Below are 22,070 nucleotides of genomic sequence, written 5' to 3'. Positions count from 1 at the left end.
CTATTGCCATGGTCGATGAGAGCGGTAAATTAATAAGCGCGGCGTGACTAAGAACGAGCTCCATTCATGCCGCCGAAGAAGCAAGCGTAGCACTTGCAATTACAATGGGGAGAGGCTCCACGATTTTCTCCGATTCCCGTACAGCTATATGAAGCACACAAGTTACTCTTACACAGTAATAATACTCATAATTACGAGCAACTGGATAGCTCACACCTAGTCTGGTTTCCGGCTCAACAGGGCCACTCGGTCAGCCCCAATGGCTGCAATCCTAACGAGCAAGCTCACTCTGCTGTGCGAGAACTTACATGCCGCGCATCAGATCAGGAACTGCTCCAGGATGACTGCGGCGCCTACAAAGACCCACTTACTACTTTTCACGAGATCACCTCACACTATAGGGATGGCAGGAGGTTTTTTCCTCCCCTCCATCAGAAGCTCAACCGAGCTCAGGCAGTCACATTAAGAATGATTCAAACTAAATCTTATCCTACACCTTTTCTGCTTAACAAAGTTGACCAGGATTTTCCCGCGAAATGTAAAAGTTGTGTACACACTCCGTGTCTACTCGATCATATGTTCTGGCTGTGCCCATACCAAAGGGCTTCGGATCTCAACAGCGAGGAGGACTGGAGTCGGCGTATATCCAGCGATGAATTCCAAGATCAACTCCTGGCAGTCCGGAGAGCTCACGACATCGGGAGAGCCTTTGGCCTACCGGTGCCTACGTGGGCGGAGCCACCGACTTAGCCTGGGGGCTTGTGCCCTCGGACCCTAGTTTCTCTGGACTAAAATAAAGTTCTTGCCATGCCATGCCAAGCGCAGAAAGTTGCCCGTAGTAAAAGTCAATGCGTTGTGATTTGTTTTTTTTTTAATTCGTGTCCATTTCTATGCCTATCCAACGAGGAAACCAGTCAGTCAGTCTGTCACGCAAGACATCGCTTTCAAGATACACTCTAAGAACAGTTTACACCCTTTGGCGTTCCCCTTCTGCCACACAACAATAATCGTCATCGTCATCAGAATTGAAGCGGTCACACTCAAAGACAAGTATGCCAACATGATGCGGAGTGGAAAGAATGTCGGCGTAGGCCCTAACGACGCAGATACTCCAGAGTGCTGAAACGACCTATAGCGACGTTGGCTACTGGCTCGGAAATCACTCGGTTATCGAAAATAGTTTTTTTTTCTTTTGCGTAAGCGCACCGCACATCTGTACGCGTTGTCCTCATCGATTTCGTCTCCACGGGGACAAAGCTCTCCGAACTGGGCAAACGTGCTATGGTAGTCGGCCATTTTGCTTGCGTTAAATACGGGCGATGAGTTTGTTGCCACTCGATGCAATGTGAGATAACAGTATTCAGTAGAATGTTGGTTCTTGATACGGCTTAAGCGTCTATGAGTACTCAAGTTGCCAGTTTGGTTTGTGAATACGAAGTGGCGCTGTACGCCGCAGGCCCGTGTAAATGACGTCAGGACTTTGTAAAGCAGAGGCTCACTCTTTCCCACAACGTGGCTTGGGAGCTGCGCGTAGTCTCCACGTCGCTCTACAGTTACGCGCAAGAATGACCCTGCCAAAGAAGCTTCTCTGCGTAGCCAGAAGAAAAAAAAACATTCTCGCTACGCCGCGGTCTCAGACACTTGAAGCCAGCGTTGCACGCTACCGGAATAAAAACGGATAGGTGACCGCGAACACTCCGTTCGCGTTCAATGCAATGAAACAGCCTTCAATAACCACTCACTCATTCCCGCTGCACGCATACGTCACCAGTTCGCATGCACGTTACAACAGCGGTCACCCCGTGTCGCTATAAAAAAAAACTACCATCTGTCAGAACCCTCGTTCTAACCGAACAATGCTTCACGTACACATCGTGCTCGAGTGACGCTGTCCATGGCTGCCGAAAATTTTCAGGTTGGAGAAAAACGAGTATAGGTGTGGTGACGGTGGTGCCGCTGCAAAAAACATTTAACTTTGATAAATAAAACACGAGACAGGAATAACGCCCGAATTGATACCGCACGAGTGGAGCCTCCCCTCCTTCCCGCCCCCACCTTCCTTAAGACCCACCAATATTTTGTGCGAAACATATTAACGTAGGTTTCGGGCCTTCGCACGACGCCCGGCGGTGGCCACCATTGACCCTGAATTGGGGTCACGTGATGACGTCACACAGGCTGCAGATGGGGCCTCATATGGCGCCGTCGGTCGCCTCCCGGCGGTGGCCACCATTGACCTTCAAGTAGGTCACGTGACATGACGTCACGTGATGACGTCACACCGGCTGCAGATGGGGCCTCATATCGCGCCGTCGGTCGCCTCCATTGACCCTGAAGTAAGATCACATGATGTGACGTCACGTGATGACGTCACACCGGCTGCAGATGGAGCCTCATATCGCGCCGTCGGACGTCGCCCGGCGTAGGCCTCCACGCTTCGGTTCGCACCGTCGCGCGCGACGCGGCGGCGGCGCCACTATCGCTGCATCACGTGATATGTGACGTCACGCCAGGGATGAAGCGGCGCGCGCCCGCCGTCGCGTCAGTCTCTGTGCCCGCAACCACGCCAGCGTCTTTGCGCCGGGCGTGTATGCGGTCAAGATGCCTCCAAACGCTAAGGATACGGTAAGGTTAAGCCCAGTGGATGCTTCGCATCCAATGGGCTTAACCTTGATAAGCCTCCAATTTTTATTCGCTCTTTTATACTCCTACCATCCCCTTCCCCACTCAGGCTGATAAGCCATGCTTTCTTACAAGTCTGTTCATTCATTATTACATTAAATGACGCATTGCCACAAGGTTAGCACAAAAAAATTCATGGTGTATCACACACACACGCACACACCAAAGACAGAGCTATCAAACATAGGAAATATTAGGTCACCATTGTCGCAATGGGTTCGAGGAAGACCCGCGCAAAACGAGGCAGCGTGCAGCTTGCGCCGAAATCTAAAAGCGCTACGTAACGTAGAAAGCACAGGGCCCCACCATAATACGCAGCTTCCATAATATTGCATCGCTTTACTGTTGAGCAGTGGAACGAAAAAATATACACGATAATAATAAATGCTAAATGTCTAAATACATAAAAATATTTATAGTAACGCCACAAAAACGCGATAATTAAAATTAAAAATTGATATAAACAGCCAAGGCCGCAAGCACATGCACTTCGGTGCTGCGTGCGGTTCAACGCGGCAGTTGCCAGCTGAATCGCACGCCATGGCGCCGCATTTCGCGCAGCTGCATCTGCCTGTGAAGTCCCAGAGGACACGGCGGAATGACGTCACTCGCCGGCGGAGGGGACGGCACGGGCGGGGGCGACACGACGGCCATCTCGGCTTCGGGCACCGCGGACAGGCGGCTTCCCGTCCACACGCAGGGCAGAGGCATCTGGTGGATGGGCACCCCGCCCTGGACCATGGTGGAGTTGAACGGTCCCTCCGACGGGGCCCCACGGTGACAGCCGGCATCTTGCTCGACGACGAAGGAGGAGCAACTTGAGCGGCCTTCAGTCACGGAGTCGACACGGTCTTCGTGATCGACGGCACAGCGCATGGTCTCGACCTCTTCGTCGAAGTACGAAGAGGGCGAATTTGAAGCCGTTGTCACGAGGACAGAGCTGCCGGAGGAGGACGTCCGAGATGCCCCACCATCGCTAGCGTGAGGAGGCGGAGAACCATCCTGCTGTGGGCCCGTGGCCGCCACCGGGAGCCCGGTAGTGGCCGTCGAAGACGCCGCCGGCCCAATGTTCCGAGAACGACGCGCTGCAGGGACCGGAGAACACATGCCGGGTGCCAGGCGGCCGCGGAGCGCTCCCCGCCCACGTCCGCGGCTCCGCTTGGGTGCTTCGACACCACGACGCCTCGGCGCCATACTTCGTGTTGACTTCCCCGGGCAGCTCGGACACGCGCACCTCTTTTCGTCGTCGTCTTTCACCGCAGTCTGGTTGCTTCGACAGTTGTCGGGTTATTCTGCGTAATGCTTGAATGCCCGCCTGGTGGTTTGATCTACTATCAGATAAAACGATGAAGACGCTGTAGCGGGACCGACGTTCTTGCTGCATTTTATATTTACGTTTCTGTTCTTATGTCACGCATGCCCGCGTGCTCAATCCCACGCGATAACAGCGCTGCGGCAGAGCCCGAGCTACGTCAAGCCAATCTCGAAGGGCGATAATAGAGCCCCTGCGTCAGAACACGCTCACGGCGGCAGTATATTAAGGAGGCAATAAGGATTATGAATGAAATGCAGTGCTACAGTCAAAAATATGACCCATGGATGGACTTATCCGATAAGGGAAAGCATGCAGCACGCCACTTCCCCACAGATTTATCTAGAAGAAGCTACAAATTCGTGCAGAACTCATCCACGATGACTATCCAAGTATGCCAATTATATATAGCAGCACGGGCGGTCTGGATCGGCACTCGGGCGTCCGTCCATGTGAGTGACAAGGCGTTCGACGATAAATTTGTATCTCTAAACGGGCCTTCCTTTCTACGTCTTTATTGTCTATTTGGCTCTAATAGCCTTTCTGGTAATTTTTTTCGCGCTAAAAACAAAAAGTCGTCTCATTCCTTGTGCGCTTCGGTATAGCTCGTCGTCCACGCTGCGGGGTCGTGCTTTTGCTGTGAGTGCGCCTCGATATGCGACTTAACTCGGGGGCGCTGACGCTCCTCCTCGGCGGTGCACATGCCTTCTTCGAACGAGGCATTTCGCACTGCCGGACGACGCGCACACAGCGCAGAACGAGGGCAAAAAAAGTGACACGCGGATTCGATTGCGCTCAGCATCGAAGACATTTCTTTTAAAAAAAATGCATTTTACCACGTTAAATCAACAGCGGCACATAAACAGTGAAACCCTCCGCGGTAGCTTACAGTGGCTACGGTGTCGGGCTCTTAAGCACGAGGTCGCGAGATCGAAACCGGGCGTCGGCGGCCGCGTTTCGATGAGGACGAAATGAGAAAAACAGCCGTGTACTCTGGTTTGGGTACACGTCGAAGAGCTCATGTGGTCCGAATTTCCAGAGTCCCCCACTACGGCGTGCCAATAGTAATGATATCGTGGTTTCGGCACCTAAAAAAAGCATGCTAAGTTCAGTCTTGTGACTTCATTGGAATTCAATGTAGTTCTTTTTTTTTCCGATACAAAATTAACCGTTATTCCGCAGACACACAAAATATGTCTCGCCACGGCGAGCCACGGCGGAAACTTCAAGGCGGCGTCGCCACCTGCTTCTAGAAAAAGTTGCGTCTCCACTCTCGCTTATCCACCCTGCTCTCACGCAACAGTAGTTTCTTTCTTCACTCTCAGTTAGGTAATTTAATAATGTTGGACAAATCCCCTTAACCCCTTACCCCAGCACAGGGTAGCCAGCCGGTATTTACACTGGCTAGCCTCCCTGTCATTCCTTCCCTTTTGTCTCTCTCTCTCTTAGTCAAATAATATTTTTCATAGTGTTCATTTAACCCTGTAATGCCCAACGTATAATAAATGATATACTGTTTCCATACCTGAATATTCTGATTCGGGCTGGGCATAATTTCAACTTGTGAATAGCGCAGCAAACTGATGAGTAATTAAGTAAGTATTGAATTCTAATTAGGCTCATTGGTATACGTGTTTTCATTTCGCGTGTCAATGTTTTCTGTTATGATTATACAGGTACACGGTTAATATTAAGAAGGGAACGCTGGCGCGGACAATCTTTGTGCGGCACATCGGAGACGGCGATCGCTAATCGGGAGATCGCCAGATGTAGCGCGTGGGCGCAATTCACAGCAGCCGCCGCAGACAGACCTCCGCTCATGCAGCGCTTTGTTTCCATACAGACGACGCGCGCCCCTCGGTCGCCATATCGTAGCCGTCGTTCCCGCACAGCCCGTCTTGCGCGGCACTGCGCTTTTCGTGTCCCGCTTTCCTTCCGCCAACGACGTGAGCGGACCTTCGTCGCGGGGAAATCGTGCCACCAGTGTCAGCGGCGACAACACCCTAGGGAGCGTCACATCGAGCCTTACTCGTAGCCACTCGCCATCGCCCCTGGTGGTAGTGATACCCGTCGCACAGGCTGGCACCCCGGATCGACCTCAGCAGCTGACGCCGTGGACGAGCGTAGCCCTCCCCTCTACACGCCCTCCTCCCACGCCTCGGAATCGCAGATGATATCGCCCACGCGGCGGGGGATGCCGTGGCCGCCGACAACTCAGCGCAGGGCGTCTCCCATCCGCTTTCCGCCTTCAGGCTTTCACTGTAACCTCCTCCTCCACTTTCCTCCTCACGCTCCCATCTTTCCTCTTTCGCCGAGCTAGTTCGCTCGGTTACGAGCTACGACGCCAGAGTACGCCGACGCTCAACGCAGGAGCAGCAGCCCAAGAGATGCGCTTGAAAGCATGAATGCCCATTTGAACGACGCTGAGCGTTCCTTCGAGTTGTGAGGTCCTGGCGGCCAAGCGAGCACGTTGAGAACCTTGGCGCGTTTGGATTTCGCCTTACCGAGGCACAGTAAGCAGGCGAGAGCTTGGGTGCTACATGAACGCTCGATTATATAATTCTAACACATTCCCTCATATAAGCATTCATAAATATCTATGGCGAAGTTTTGTACACACAACTTTTGTAAATAAAGTTGAAAGACCTCCTTTGCACTGTTGTCAGATGGGAGAAAGACTTTGTACCCGTAGGTACCGCCTATCTTACATGCACTCAACAACCCAGCATCATGCAACGACTGTGTTTATAGGAACTTTATTTCAACAAGAGACGATACGAATGCTGAGTCACAATCACGGCACAATTCCACCAGGAGGATGGCATATACAAAGTACGAAGCATTGTATACACGGCACGTTTTGAAAGCAGTGTCCGAGTCCGCACTCACTATCATGTAACTACATTGACCCACGGAAACGCACAGATGCACATAAACTAGTTGTCACAGTGCACAAAATGATGTTCAATATTTACAGTGTACACAATGGTTATGTACAATGATGATGTGACTTTACATAGTTTTGTAGTCAAGAGTTCGACGACAGTTCGTCTGGTCAGATAACATGATGATAAAGAAATTGCGGTCACTGACCAAGTCAACGTCAAAATAACAGAGACGTTTCGGGACCCGTACGGGTTCCTTGATCACACTAAAAGAGGGCAAGAGCCGCGAATCATTTTTATGCCAAAATGTGACGTATCTTATCGCATCACGGTGTCATTAACAAGGTACAATGCGCAGACTGCAGCTGCAGTTACATTGATGGAACCGGCAAACTCACGAGAATATTAAAAGAGCACCAAAGGGACGGCTCCAACAAGAAAAAAGTTTCGAACGCCCTTGCCGAACATATAATCGCAATCACCGCATAGATTCGGAAAACGCTGCTGTAATAGCTAAGGAAAAGAATTCGATGGCACGACTCATGTTAGAATCTTTATTTATTCAAACTACTGACAATAGTATCAACAGGACTGATGGAAATCTTTCTGCCAAGGAAGGAAGGAAATCAACTTTATTCGAGGTCCTACAGGCCACGAGAGCTTTGGGCTCTCATGGAGTTGGCGTCTCCCACGACGGAACCGGGAGGTTGAGTTTCCTGGCGGCGTCGTGGACCTGCTGGACGGCCCAGAGTTAAGGGGAGCTAGTTCTTTGCTCCGGATTGCTTCCTCAAACTTGCACTTGTCCTGTTCGCACTTCATGTGAGCTTGCGAGCACGGCCAGAGTAAATGATAGATGTTAAGGGATGTATTGCAATTGGTGCAATAAGACCCTTCGTAGAGCTCAGGCATGTAATGGTGTAGTCTGGTTTGCGTGGGGTATGTGTCTGTAGCATTCTGAGTGTAACCGCTTAAGCTCGAACGAGCGTGCGGTGTGGCCTACACTATACTCTGCTATACTCTCTACGTTGTAAGAAGTAGTGTTTCGTGATTTCATTGTATGTTGTGGGGGCGTCCTTGTTCTCCGAGTGGTCGGGTGAAGCCGCGCGGTCTGTAAGCGCGCGCCCAGCATCGTGCGCCGCCTCGTTAAGGTTTGGGACGTCGCCAAATCCTGGGTCCTAATTGTGCCGGGAACCAGTATATAACGTGTTTCTTAATCTCTTTATTTGTAAAAATTCTGAGAGCCAGTGCGCAGACCGTGCCCTTTTGGAAAGCTCTCATAGCGGCTATGGAGTCGCTGTAGATATGAGAAAGATTGTCGTTGGTGAGCGCAACAGCGATCGCAACCTGTTCGGCCTGTTCAGGCTTCCTTGCAATTACCGTGGCTGCATGTCTTGTGAATCCGCGCCCGTCCACAACCGCCACTGCAAAAACTTTGTTTCCCGCGTATGCAGCCGCGTCCACAAAAGCTGAGCGTTCGCGGTTCGCCAAGGATTGGTTAATTAGGAATTGTCCTCTCGCTTGTCGTCTGCCCTTGTTGTGTTCGGGGTGTACGTTTCTGGGTAAAGGTCGAACCGTGATCTTGGCACAGATCTCCCGTGGGAAGTCCGCAAAGTCTTTTTCTATGTTTTCTTGAGCAAAGCCAAGCTTCCCTAGGATCGTGCGCCCGGGAGGCGTCGTCGAAAGCCTAGCAAGCTGGGCGCGCTGCTGGGCTTCGGCAATTTCTTCCAGGGTGTTGTGCATGCCCAGGCGCCCCAGCTTCTCGTTGTTGGTGCTCGTCGGAATGCCGAATGCTTGCTTGGTGACCTTTCTGATTTGGGCATTAAGTCTGTCTCTTTCGGATCGTGACCATTTGAGCATTGCCGCAACGTATGCGAAGTGACAGGTGACGAACGCATGTTTGAGTTTGATGACATTATGTTCCTTGATTATGTTCCTGTGTCTACCTGCAATTCTTCTGATGAGCCTGATAGCGTTGTTGGTCTTGGTGTTGCGCTTCTGAGCCGTAGAAGCATTGACGTCTTTAGTCTCTAGGATCATACCCAGGACACCCATTCCCTAGGTCACATTTTGGCATAAAAACGACTTGCGGCTCTTGCCTGCTTTTAGTGTGATCAAGGAACCCGTACGGGTCCCGAAACGTCTCTGTGTTATTTTCACCTTGACTTGGTCAGTGACCGCAATATCTTCATCTTTACATAGTTTTGTAGCCATGCTATGAGAGGTGTAGATACAAAGATAATCATGCATACCAGAACAGAGAAGTCAAGGGCACCTACATACATGTATACTAAGTGAATATTTTTGATGCCGTCGCTCCAAGAACTTGGCTGTTCGAAAATTAAGGCATACACACCCACAAGTCACTGACAGGAAACCGCAAGACCACTGTCGAGCGAAAACCTCTTCCCCATTCAATAGGTTTTGAAAAAATGGCTGTGGCTTAGGTAAGGTTAAGCCCAGGATGCGAAGCATACTAGCCTTTATTTTAGTTGTTGAACCACTGTTTAGCCTGGTGAACTGCTGTTGCTTGGCTATATTTGGTTCGGCTAGACGAAGAAACAACTCATGCATTACTGCTTCGCCTTCAAGAGTGGAACGCGACAGCGTTCCCGTCGACCCGCCAAGGGGTGTAAGACAATGGGCTACAGGGCAGCGACTACGCGCCCCGCATTGGACGCGGTGAGCGTCGAGCAAAGCAGCGTTCGGCGCGGCAACGAAATGTGCGCCTGAGCAAGAGACGCACGCCTTAGAAACAGCTCGTTTCTAAGGCAACACCGCATTCACTGCATCGTACTCGTGGCTCAGTGGTAGCGTCTCCATCCCACACTCCGGAGACCCTGGTTCGATTCCCACCCAGCCCGTCTTGCAAGAGTTGAGCCAAAGCCACTTCTCCTCTGTCGTGACGTCACGGTGTCACGTGGTTTCAAGGCGACACCGCCACGCCTGAGGAGCTGGGTTGAGCTCTCGTAATATTCTTCGCATAAAAGTTGATTTCAACATGACACGATAGCAACACTACATCGTCTTCGACCGTGACATACTACCGCCATTGGAGCCAACCTACAAGGCAGGGCCGCAACATACCAATTCGTATTGCCTACATAGTTTCCCAAGGTAGCTGCTTAGGTTGATTTACAATATCTTTTTGCAATCTCAATTTATTCCAAGAACGCTGATGGGGCCAGTTGATTTGATCACTTAGCATAGAACGTTTTATTTAATTTACGCGTCACAAACACATTTACCATCTATCGCAAATAGATCATAAAAATTCATGAGGCCTTCCACTCTGAGACGGGAGATGTCTAGCCACGAAAATTCTTAACGGTGTGGAGCTTCGGAAGGTGCGCCGGCACATGCGGCTACATACACAGAAGCCTCCGTCGTCGAGAAACGTGGAACCGCCTCTGTGCGCGCGTTGTACTTAACCAAGGCGCGTTACCCTCTAATAGCGCCTTCTTACACAGGCCGCATACTGGAAACTCCCCAACGTTCACGCCGGCAAAGCACCACGTCAGCACATCCAGTACCATCTGCTGTGGCTCTTCCGACAGTGTGCCGTTGATTTCCGAGAGGTAGTTATCTAACCAGATGCGATCAAGTACTCGGCAGCTTGATCCGAAGTTGCGATCCAGAAGGTCTCTGTCGGACCTTGCGTAGGCGCCGTCGAATCCTGGTGGCCTGCCCTTGCGGCGTCGACGTCTCTTCGCGACATTCTCGGTGTCGCGATATGCGTCGTCGTCTCTTGCTCGTCTCTCACCTACCACATAGCGGGCACGCTCCTCTACTCGGGCGGCTGATTTGGCACGACGTCGACCGTTTCTCTCCCGCCTCTGCTCTCGCGGTCACTCCTCGTAGGTACGCTGCTCTTCAGGCATACGGATCACGCGTCGCCTTCTCACATCAACGGTGGAGCGGAATGGTACCGGAAATTACCCTTGGCCGCCTTGACAGGCGCACACTACGTCACGTAATACGTCATACATTCACAGAGACGCAGCGGCGACGGTGCGCCGTTTTTACACAGGTGTCCGTTAAACCGAGCTCCCACGCGAGCGGCGATATGCGTTTGCTTTTGTTGTTGGCTCCTTCACTTTCACTTTTCAGGAGAGAGTTCTTCAGCGCGGACACCATACAATACCGGATCCTAGCCCTGGACAGCTACGCGTTAAAATAAAATTTTGAAAATCCGAGAAATTTCACTGTGCAGGTGGGTGACCAGCGGAGCTGTATATAGGGGGATAATTATGTTTATGTTATTATAATATGATGTTGATTGAAAATAAAACACATATCATAATGCATTTCGGTTTTTCACAATTTTTTTCTCGCTTAATTGGCTTGCTCAATGTTTGTTTTATCTTTAACCTTTTTTGTTTGCTTTCTTGGATTTATTATTTGGTCACCAAGGTGACTATCGCTTTATGATCGCTATGGCATACGGCCAGTGGCTCTGTGGCGAAGCTGGAATGGTTACTGGCCAATGTGGTATCTTTGCACGACCGATGACGCATCGTGGGGACACTGATGTTTGTGTAACATTGAATGCGGAAAGCTTCCAAGAGAAACGCCAAGAACCACTTTCCATCTGACCGAGATACGTCTATGTTGAAATCACCCACCATTACAATGGGAGTGGAGACGGTAAGGGTGATTCAATCAGATGTGCTTACGCTTGTCTTTTGCGGCATGTTCTTCGTCCGTATAAATCGGCGCTTGCCGTCGCCGCGCACATTCCCGCTTCTGTTCGCGACGGTGTTTTTCGTATATAGGCGCGCTGGTCTTCCGCAGTCCTCACCGCACGTGGCCTACTCACTGCACGGATGGAAGGGAACTGAGGTCAGATTACGTGGTTTGCCACACAGCCCGTGACGTCAAACCGCACTATATACGGTGTCTATTCCAATTTTACTTTTTTATTGCGATATTTTTATCACGTTTTGACACTTCTTGCGATCAAACGCTGCTGGGACATACCCGCCGATACGCGTTTGCTTGATCCTTTAGCGCATTTAGCTCTGGGTTGGCCGCCATCTTGTTTGCCTACGCACACAAACCATCCGAACCTAGCTTATAATTACAGCTCCGCTGTATTAACGATCAGTCAGCCGCTACCTGTAAGCACCCTGGGGCCATTAGGTTTTAATCTTTAGGGCGAAAACCTTAGATCTTTGTGTTTCAAGGTCGCGTTGTGAGCTACAGAAAATATCACGTGACTCAAGGCAGGCCAGAAGCGAACCAAATCTTGTCCAGCCGTGTGCAAGAGTTGACTAATGATTAGAAAATTAGTGATTGATTCGTGTTGAATTAATGTGGATTGGGTTGAAGTAAGGCCGATTAAGGTATAATAAGGAGGGTTATGGTGGAATGGGGTGGATTAAGGTTATGAAATAGGATAAGGATGTAGTGAGGTAGATTAAAGAAACAAAGGGTGATTAAGCTAGATTATGGAGGATTAGGGTGGATTGGGGTGATTAAGCTGGATTAAGGTGGTTTAATGTGCAATAATTGGGATTAAGATGAACTAGAATAAGATTTACAAGGCTTTCGCCTTCGTGTCTCCTATGCGATTGCTAAGGACCCCTGGGATTTGTTGCGTTAGGTCATATAAAGCACTTTGTCTCTTTTATTGATTTCCCCACTTTGTAGGCATACGTGGGACGAAAACTGATGGCCAACTTCCACGGCAGACCAGTCTAAAGATCGTCTTAAGTTTGGTTTCAGATCAAACCCCACCAAACAGCCATTGGTAAAGACAAATATCTGCCAACACATCATATTTTCAGCAGGAGAGACCACAGAATGAATATATATATATATATAAATATATATATATATATATATATATATATATATATATATATATAATATATATATATATATATATATATATATATATATATATATATATATATATATATATATATATATATATATATATATATATATATATATATATATATATATATATATATATATATATATATACGTAGAAGCGTTGGTGAATGGCATGCTTTACCCCGGGAAAATGTTTATGCGCTGAATTTGTAGAGCAGTGTTTAAATTATGTTTAAAACTTTCCTTACCTTCTTTGATAATTTGTTGTAATAGGTATTGTTGTAATAGGTAATAGGTAGTAGTTGTAATAAGTAACTGCTTGTTTTTTCATGTTCTTTTATTTATCTTCTGCAGCGATAATAATCGTTTGCAGTATTGACTCCATAATATATATTGAAATGTTTGTTTGCAGTTTTTTTTTTCAATTTTGCAAGCAATACACAATACTGCCTTGTTCGCGCTGTAGATAGCCTATAAATACCTACTTTTGTTTGTAGGCAGTTCCTTTCTGCGCTAGACCTTACGGTCTCTAGTTCCAATCCATCTACTCAAGGTGTGTTCTAAACTCGGGCACAAGTGATGATCATATTTCAAGTGATAGATCAAGAGATTTCTATATTTTTAGAGCGCAGCTCTTAGTCGGCCGTTCCCGCAGCGCGCGTTGGCGTCCCTCGTAACCGAGCCAACGAGCACAGTGAAGGATGAAAGAGCCAACGTGGAGCTGAGGATGAAAGAGGGCGATTGCGAAGAGAGGGCGAGGAGGAAAGCAAAGGAAGAGGGTGCGCCGGAACCATGATGCGGAAAGCGGATGAGGAGGAGGGCATGGCGAAAGCGTGAGAAGAGCGCAGGTCCGCGCAAGGCAGGCTCTGTGGCGATGGTGGCTACGAGATGGCGCTAGGTTAGCACGCATCGGCTGTTCACCGACGACGCCACCGATGCCATATATGGAAAGAAGGCGCTGCATGAGCGGAGGTCTGTCTGCGGCGGTGGCTGCTGTGAATCGCGCCCACGCGTCGCCCAAGCGGCTGCTCTCGCGTTCTCCCAATTAGCGAGGCAGTCGCGCTACTCTTCGTTCCGTCTGCAACGTGCCTGCGCTTCCTGCGTTTGCAGGAAACGCAGCAGCTGCAGCGAGCGAAGCGATCTTCGTGCTGTCTATCGCTTCAACTCAAAGTTAGCGCCGAGGAAACACAGCACGCACAAAGCTATGGGCCGCCGAGGCATCTAGACGCTGTCCCCAACGCAGATCGCTCTGGAGATTCGGCCGCGCGGTCGCGTGCAGCCGCCACATGGGCAATTGCAGCCGGAGAAAAACGCCGTCCCTCCCCCTCCCGCCTCCTTCCCCTCCCCCCGGTGCCTCGCAACGTTGCGTGCCTAGCGCGCGAGAGAAGACGGCGCGCTTGCTCTTCGCTTTCGTCCCTTTCGCGCAAGCGAGGTGGGGATTGTATACTCCGTTCCGTACATAGTAGACACTGCAGTGGAAGCTGCGCAAGAAGTTCGGTCAAGTTATCACTCCGAGCGATCCGTTCATGCTTCGCTGCGGGCCATCAGCGTTCGCTCGCGCAACCTTGCACGTGAGGCTCCTCCCGACGAGTTGCAAATATCCCCCCTTCCGCCAAAAAAAAAACTAATCTAAAACAACGCATTAGGAGCTGTATACCACAGTGTGTTTGTTTCTAAGAATTAAAACTCGTTTCATTTAATACTGAGCCTATACAACAAAAAAAAACTCAGTGCCCTTCGACTTTGTGAAGAAGGAGGACCATGCGAAGCTGTGTATGTGTGCCCTTAATGGTGAACTGCACCTCTGCCGTGGGTCGGCGCGGCATTGCACCACCTCCGGGATCGGCCCACGTATGGGGAGCTTTTTGCTTACTACGACACGAAATTTTCCTTGGACGGTAGCGATATACAGCTTCGCTCTAAAACATCGCCGCAGAATTATGCTAAAAAAAATTACAACCAGAGGTTATATAATTTCTGTATGTTGTGTGTAAGTCGTACTTTACCATTTTTCTACGTATTTTACTTTGATAACTTCAATTCAGTAATTTCCTTGTGACACATGGTGGGCCTGCGTGATAGGATATGTGTAGTTCGATCTTGGGTGCCGGGTGCGGGATGCCGACTCCCGATTTTCTGTGACACGGGACCCTTAGCCCTATCGGCTTAAAGTATCCAACTATGTCCAAGTGCGAACGAAGCCACTGCATGAAATTTCTCTAGCCTCCACAGCGTTCACTGCTATGTATGGAACGCAGTTTACCGCGGCGTCCCAAAGCGTTAGGTGCCATCAGGCGTGAATGGTACAAACTAACATGCTCCCGATCGTTATGCATGGAAGACATTCGTTAATTATAGGAAATAAAAGAAGCTGGGGCGCACACAAGTGTTCTAGCTCGGGCTTTGCCGGATGTGACGTATACCTGCAAGTCGTGTCAAGGAAGTGTAATACAGTCGAACGCCTTTATAACGAAGTGCTTGGGGCGTCCGAAATCGTTCGTTATGCAGGTCGCTTCATTGTAAAGTCCGCGCGCCCCACAGCTCCCACAAGAACAGGGACGGTGTTATTCCTTCGTTATACAGGTCATTCCGTTCTAACGATGTTCGTTGTAAAGGTGCTTAGTTGGCGCCGCCAGCAGGCAAACATGCGTATGGTTTCAACATTGTGCGGATGTGCCTGCAGCATCAGAAGTTCGATGCCCCATTTATATGTTATGGGTCAAAACGCCATCGGAGACTACCATTGGAGCCACATTTTACACGTGCAAGCCTACATGTTATCACGCATAAGCGACGCAGTCACTCCGGTAATCTTTGTAATCTTCTAAGAAGTACATCGTCATCGTATGATTAGCGAGAAAATAAGAACAATCCTTGCGAACCGCTTCGGTAGCACCAAAAGTCTCTTAGCTCAACATCTCCCATCCGAAGCCTTTACAGAACATAAACTCAATGTTGGAGGTCAAATTTGGCAGAAAGGCGCTTTTTAAGAACCGAAAATGACGCCGACCCTCATTTGCAAGAAAAATCGCGTTACGTGAATGCCACCGTGTACGTGGCTTCTGTGACTGCTGTGAATCGCACTCAGGCGTCACCCACGCGCTACCTCTCGCGATCTCCCGTTTAGAGACGCAGTCGCACCACATTTCGCTCCAGATTGTCAGCACCATGCCAACATATCGCGAAATGAAAACACGTATGGAGCTGTGCTGAAATTTCTCATTGGGGAGTATCGTAATCGTCAGGGGGATGTTTTCTTTCACCCGCTCGACAGGTGCCGCCGCTTGCGCGCATGCGCGGACGCGAGTGCCACTGGTGGTGCTTCAAAGTGGCTTAATTCCTCCACTTCCCTTAACGCGCTCTCTCCGCTATCGCCATCTTTCCCCAGCTAGGCCCCGCTGCTCTACGCGTTCGCTTTTTCATCTCTCACTGTGCTCGTTCGCTCGGTTACGCCTATGTAGGACTAAAGACATAGAGGCGCGCCGACGCTCAACGCAGGAACCGGCGCCTAAGAGGTGCGCTTTAAAATGGCATCGTTGGGTGTTAGTGGTTGGACGTATACGTATACATAAACGTCATCTGCGATCCGCTTCTTAACATGTATGTACGTTTGTGTGTGTTTGGGTTCTGACGGTTATGTACTACGTTGCGTTGCGTTGTTTGCGTTGTTTGCGTTGCGTTGCGATGTTACTCTGATTAGAAGTCTCAGGGCCTCGGTTTCATACGCCGCTAGTTATTATAACACAGTCGTTATTGAGTCAATTAGATGTACATATATATTATGTAATCACGGGAAACAGTATCTCAATTTCATTGGTCATTACTTATGATGACATTTACCCAGACAATGCATAGCAGCTTCCTTCGCATATCCTTAACGGCTTACTCCAAGATCACTCTAATCAGCTGCGCACAAACGTAACTACAGCAACAGATGCCTCAGAGATTGAAGAAAAGGCTTGAGTTGGAATTTTTTCCTCATCATTGTATTGGTCTTTTCCTATTCGGCTTCCCGACTGCACTCCAATAAGTTGTTGTCCTAGCTTTGCGTAAGCTATGAGCTTCCAGGACAACAGCGATTATAATCACAGACTCTCTATCGCTGTGCACCATACTTACTGCTCCCGGTGAGTCGCATATATTCAAAACTTTGCACCCCCTGGCTCCAAGTTATTTGCGGAGTTTACGATTAATATGGGTACCTGCGCACAAGGGCATACTTATGAATGAAACGGCAGACAGCTTGGCCAAGGTTTCTATCAGGGGCCCTGTGCTTACCGTTATTCCAAAACGGGTTTTATCTGGTCTGTAAAGTTTAGAAGATACATCCTTTTAACATCAGAATCAAATCTAACACCATCCTCCGAACTACAGCACTTACCATTCCCTTGGAGCAGGAAAATTTTCAAAACCAGACGGACGGAAGTGGGATTAACCAGTCTGCGTCGTCGAGTCCCACCTCTAATTTTATACTTGCGCCGATCTGGTCTGGCAATTTCCCATTTGTGGAATTTCCGCAACTCATTAGAAACGATTGAACACTACTTACTGGAAAGCCAGAGTTTCTCCTCCATGAGAAAAATGACGTTGGCAATTACATTGCGACAGCTCGGCCCGACATTGAACACCCCGGTACTGCCGTCTTTCGAAGAGTCTGTGCTTGGGCACTCGCAAAGGAATGTTTGCATCGCCTTAGAAAAATTTATAATTGAATGAAATTTATGTTATTGTTGACCGTATTACTCATTTCATCCCTCTTTTATTGCCTCCTTTATATTCTATATACTTTTTTTATTGAATGACTTTGTACTAAATCGTCGTAAACTTTCCTCGCTTTATTTTATTCATCAAAATCAAAGGTGGTTTAAATTTGTTACCTTAAGACACATGTAAAATACGCCGGAGTCATGACCGATCCCCGTGAGTGGGAATGCGCCAAACACATCAAGGTCATCAGCATCATCATCTTCTTCATCATCATCAAGCTCGGGGCACGCGCCGTTCCCATGGCTCGTGCATCATGGAGGACGCCGACGAGCTGGCGCTGAACGTGCGGCCTTCGTGCTTGGACCGCCGCGTCCCGCAACCGTTCATCGCCGACCGCGCCGTCCGCTTCGTGTGCGCCTGCAACTACGCCGCCTACAGCGCGCTGGTCGTCGTCCTCGCCGTCCTGGTGATGGGCCTCGTCGGCTATCTGGTCATCGTGCAGGACCGAGGCGGCGTCGACTACGCGCACCGGCGATTCAATTTCACCGATGAATTGCCGGACGGATTCGAGGGTCAGGATTTCTCCCCTACCGCTCAAGCCGACGGAACAACGGTCAGGCTCACCATTTTACTCCTAATATCTATTCTGTGTGCATGTGGGGCGTTACTACGCTTACCTATGGCGAACAGTAATTTTTGGGATTGAATCGAATAAGTATCGAACAGTGTGAAATGGAGCCGAATATGGAATAATTTTCGAATATTCAATAGCCATTCCCACAATCGTGATAAAACGACAAGCACATCCTGGTATCCATGATCCTAACAAGGTTTCGTCATTATATTGCACATTCAAATGGATGTTTGTTAAGAGCACGAACGGAGATTTAGAAGCAAATTGAGCAGTTTGTTCACATATACTCAGGACTTTTCGGATAGCCGTGTGAATAACGCTGGCCAAACCTGCCGGCGCACCGCTCATGAACTTCTCTCTCCGAAATGCCAGGTCGTCCACGAGAGGGATCTGTGCGGCTCGCGCGACTGCAACCACGAAGCGGTGCGCATATTAGGCTCGCTCAACGCGTCCGTGGACCCATGTGACGACTTCTACGCCTACGTGTGCTCTGTCTGGATGGACAAGCACCATCCCACGAAAGGCCAGGACAGGCGGTCCGTCGACGACGACCTCTTGGACAGCTACTCTCGCTTCCTGGTCAGCGTACTGCGTCACAGACACGCCGAGATACCCGCGGCCAAGACCCTCTTCGACGCGTGCGTAGAACCGCCCGCCTCCCTGTTCAGGGACGTCATCACCACCTTCTTCTACATGGTGGGTCTACAGCACTGGCCTTACTCGCATTCGGACAGGATTACGGCCATGGACGTCGCCTCCAAGGTCGGCACTCTTCACCGTCTCTTGGGGCTGGACAGCCTATTTCACCTCTCCGTCGTCGAGGATCCCGAAGACAAGTACACGTTCATGTCCATCGGCGAGCCCGACCTGGTGTCCGGATCAGTCGAAGGATCCTCCATAGGAGAGTTCGCCTTCTTGGCCAAGGCTCACGAAACGCTCATGTCGTACTTGGGCAGGACCTTGTCGACCAACGTCGCGGTGGTAGAGACGGACCTGGCGCGACGCATAGCCCCACGAAGGACACCGGGCTGCTACGAGCTGCTGAGCCAGTGCACGACCGTGCGCCTGGACCAGCTGCCGGAGTCTCGCGTAGTCCACTGGAAGCTGCTAGCGGAGGAAGCGTTCGGCGACCGCATCGCGGCTGTGAACAGGTTCGTCAAGATGCCTAACGACGAATATCTGCTCAGCTTCGGCAGCGACGTGCAGCAGACCCTGCAGAAGCCGGACATTCTAAACTACCTGGCGTTCCGTGTCTGCATGGCGCTCTCACCACTCATCGCCAACGCCACCGTGCGCCACCGGCTTGCCTCCATCGCGTACGGCAGCAACCCACGCGCTGCCCAGACTCTGCTACCGGAGCACTACTGCGTGCGGCTCTTGGACCGTTTCGAGGCGCCGCTCGTCATGGCGTTGGCATACGACCAGTCCATCACCCTAATCTCGTGGGAGGATGTCCTGGAGCTCGTTGTGGGTCACCTCAATGCCACGCTAGCAAGACACCTCAGCTACGACTTCTCCCGTTGGTTCACGCGCGAGTTCGCCGATCACGTGTCGCAACAGTTGGCGCGCGTCTCGTGGGAGCCCCTGGTGCCTAAGCGGTTCTTCGACGAGGAGTACCGCAGCAAGTACTTGAGCGGGCTGTATAAGGGGGACTCCGGCAGCCAGCAGCTGCCTTCCTTCTTCTACTTCTGGCTACAGCGAGCCGTAAAGAGGGCGCGCGGCACCCTGGAAACGTCCGAAGAGGACCTCAGGCCCGGCTGGAACAAGGGCTTCCTTAGCACTTGGCCGCACCTCGGCGCTCCGTTTAGAATCCTGGAGATCCCGCTGCCGGTGTTCGACTTCGGCATGCCCCTCGACCGCAAGCTGAGCAAGTTTCATATCGCTCGGGTCGGTACGCGAGTCTACTGGAGCCTCTTCAGGTACATCTACTTCCTGGCGTACGGTTTCTACCTGAACACCACGTTGTCCGACCCGGTCTCCGTGTTCGAGAACCTGCGCGGGTGCCTCCAGAAGGACTACGCTCGGATGAGCGCTTCTGCGGGCCGGTCTCCGCTGCACACGCTGCTCCTCTTCGAAAAGACTTCGACCGCGGACATGCTGGACGTGTTGGCAGTGGCCCTGGCCTACCAGTCCTTCGAGGAGTACATGGTCAAGGAGGTCTCCAACTTCCGCTTCAGGGAGGCGCGCCAGTTCTCGCCGGAACAGCTGTTTTTCATCTACTACGGCATGAGCCACTGCGAGAACGTGAACCCGCTTTTCGAGAGCTGGCAGCAGGCGAGCGACGTCAGCTCGGCGTGGGCCCGCGTCAACGGCCCCCTGAGACACGTGCCCGAATTCGCGGCGGCCTTCCGCTGCCCCGTGGGTTCGTTCATGAACCCGCAGGACAAGTGCCGGCTAGATGACATCAGCACCACCATGCGCCAGCCTTAACGGAAATTGGTTAGGCTATATATGAGACGGGGGCACAGAGGCCTATGATCTAAGTCTGCAGCGAGTTTATAGGTTACCTGTGATGAAGTTAAAGGATTCGACACACGATGTGCAAACGGTGAGAACACAGATATGTGCAGTGTCCCTAACACGCTGTTTATATTCTTGCAAAGTAGTATGCTTCTAACCTAAACCTTCATGGAAAACGTAGTTTTGTCGCTTGCTGATGTCCTGTCGGTTCTGATTTATGCGATTTATGTGTGATTCTGATTTAGGCGATGTACAACAGAACACGTGTACAATGTGTACATTGAACGTGTGTACAATGGACATGTGTACAATGTGTACTACTATTGTGACAAATCATGACTCGTGCGTCTAAAAAGTTTAAGCGTTTCTTCTATACAGTGTTCTTTTTCTTATTAATAAAAAAGAAACATGCTTTTCGAAATTTGATGTTCATATACAGACCGTATAGACGTTTAACAGCGGCTTGTATTTCTTATTTGTAGACGCGGTTTTTTCCAGATTCAAGCTAGTGTGTTGAAGATTACTCCGGATGTTGTTTGGTTGATTGTGCATGCAGTGGTTAAGTCGAGGAGGAAGTGCGGGTGCGTCTCATTGTTGATCATTGCTTCTCAAACTTTTGTATAAACGAGCATTGCTCATACCTCCGCATTGTGTTAGGTTGTTTTCAATGAAAATAAGCGTGAGAAGTGTATTGTTCAGCTCGTTCGCGCCTATAGCACCCAGTGGCTTGCGAGCGAACGTCGAGTGATTGGAACGCGAAGAACGCGCTATTGGACACCCGTAAACGAACACGGACAATTGAGGAATACAGACGGTGTTAGCGTATCACCACCATTTGATTGCCGCCTTACGATTAAGAAGTTTGCCTCCGTGTGAATGCAGCGATAGCGCTACGTGCACAACGTGTGCAGAGAAATTGTTTAAGCGTGCATGAACCGGCACGAATATGTGTAATAATAAAGTACGGAACGCGGTGTGCTCAGGATAACGCTATGCTGAGCTAAGGAAAGCGTATAGAAAAGCGAATGAGAGCATATAATGTTAGGGAGACGGAAACAGTCTCGCTGAGGTTGACGTCACACCGGTGGGTGGCACCGTTAATGACAAACATTCCGTTGTTTGAGTTTAGCTACGGCTCCTTGGTATAATGCGACTGTGTATTGCGTACGCAGATCGTTATCAAGAGTGCTCGGCGTTGTGGGTCGCCGTCGTGGTTCCACGTTCTCGCTTTTTATTTTCGACAAATCTGCCAATCCCTTCTCGAGTTTAGTCTGTTTCTACTTTGCCGCGTAAATCGGCATTTACTTGTTTTTTTTTCTTTTACTTGCCGATTATCCGAAATATTGGAGTTTTATTTTTCGCGTTTTGAATGGCGGCGCGTTATAAGTAGGGACACCGACCACACACACAGAAAAAAAACGTGATCCGGAGGGCTGAAAATAAGCTTATTCACGCGAAGTATCTGTAATCACGGTGGGTCAGCTCGTGCAAGCCCACCATACACCACACACCATAAACCTACTCAAGCAAGCGACGGCACAGGTGGCACGTA

General features: G+C 50.1%; 1 protein-coding gene across 1 annotated transcript; it reads left to right on the top strand.

Annotated features, from left to right (window-relative positions):
* The first annotated feature begins 11,627 nt into the window (after positions 1-11,627).
* LOC135899901 (neprilysin-like) lies at positions 11,628-20,939 on the top strand. Its single transcript, XM_065429293.2, has 3 exons — positions 11,628-11,718; positions 17,703-18,037; positions 18,431-20,939. The coding sequence occupies exons 2-3, from the start codon at positions 17,738-17,740 to the stop codon at positions 20,486-20,488; spliced, it is 2,358 nt and encodes a 785-aa protein (XP_065285365.1). The 5' UTR covers positions 11,628-11,718; positions 17,703-17,737; the 3' UTR covers positions 20,489-20,939.
* The last annotated feature ends 1,131 nt before the right edge of the window (positions 20,940-22,070 follow it).

Source organism: Dermacentor albipictus, chromosome 2, assembly GCF_038994185.2.
Source record: "Dermacentor albipictus isolate Rhodes 1998 colony chromosome 2, USDA_Dalb.pri_finalv2, whole genome shotgun sequence".
Taxonomy (NCBI): domain Eukaryota; kingdom Metazoa; phylum Arthropoda; class Arachnida; order Ixodida; family Ixodidae; genus Dermacentor; species Dermacentor albipictus.
Note: the sequence above shows the minus strand (reverse complement) of the source record. Positions and strands in the feature narration are given on the sequence as shown.

Bases quoted from the DNA above. Each gene is read 5' to 3' on its own strand.
- LOC135899901 (XM_065429293.2), top strand. From the start codon at position 17,738: ATGGAGGACGCCGACGAGCTGGCGCTGAACGTGCGGCCTTCGTGCTTG. The intron at 18,038-18,430 runs GTCAGGCTCACC...CCGAAATGCCAG, and splicing joins CTCAAGCCGACGGAACAACG to GTCGTCCACGAGAGGGATCT.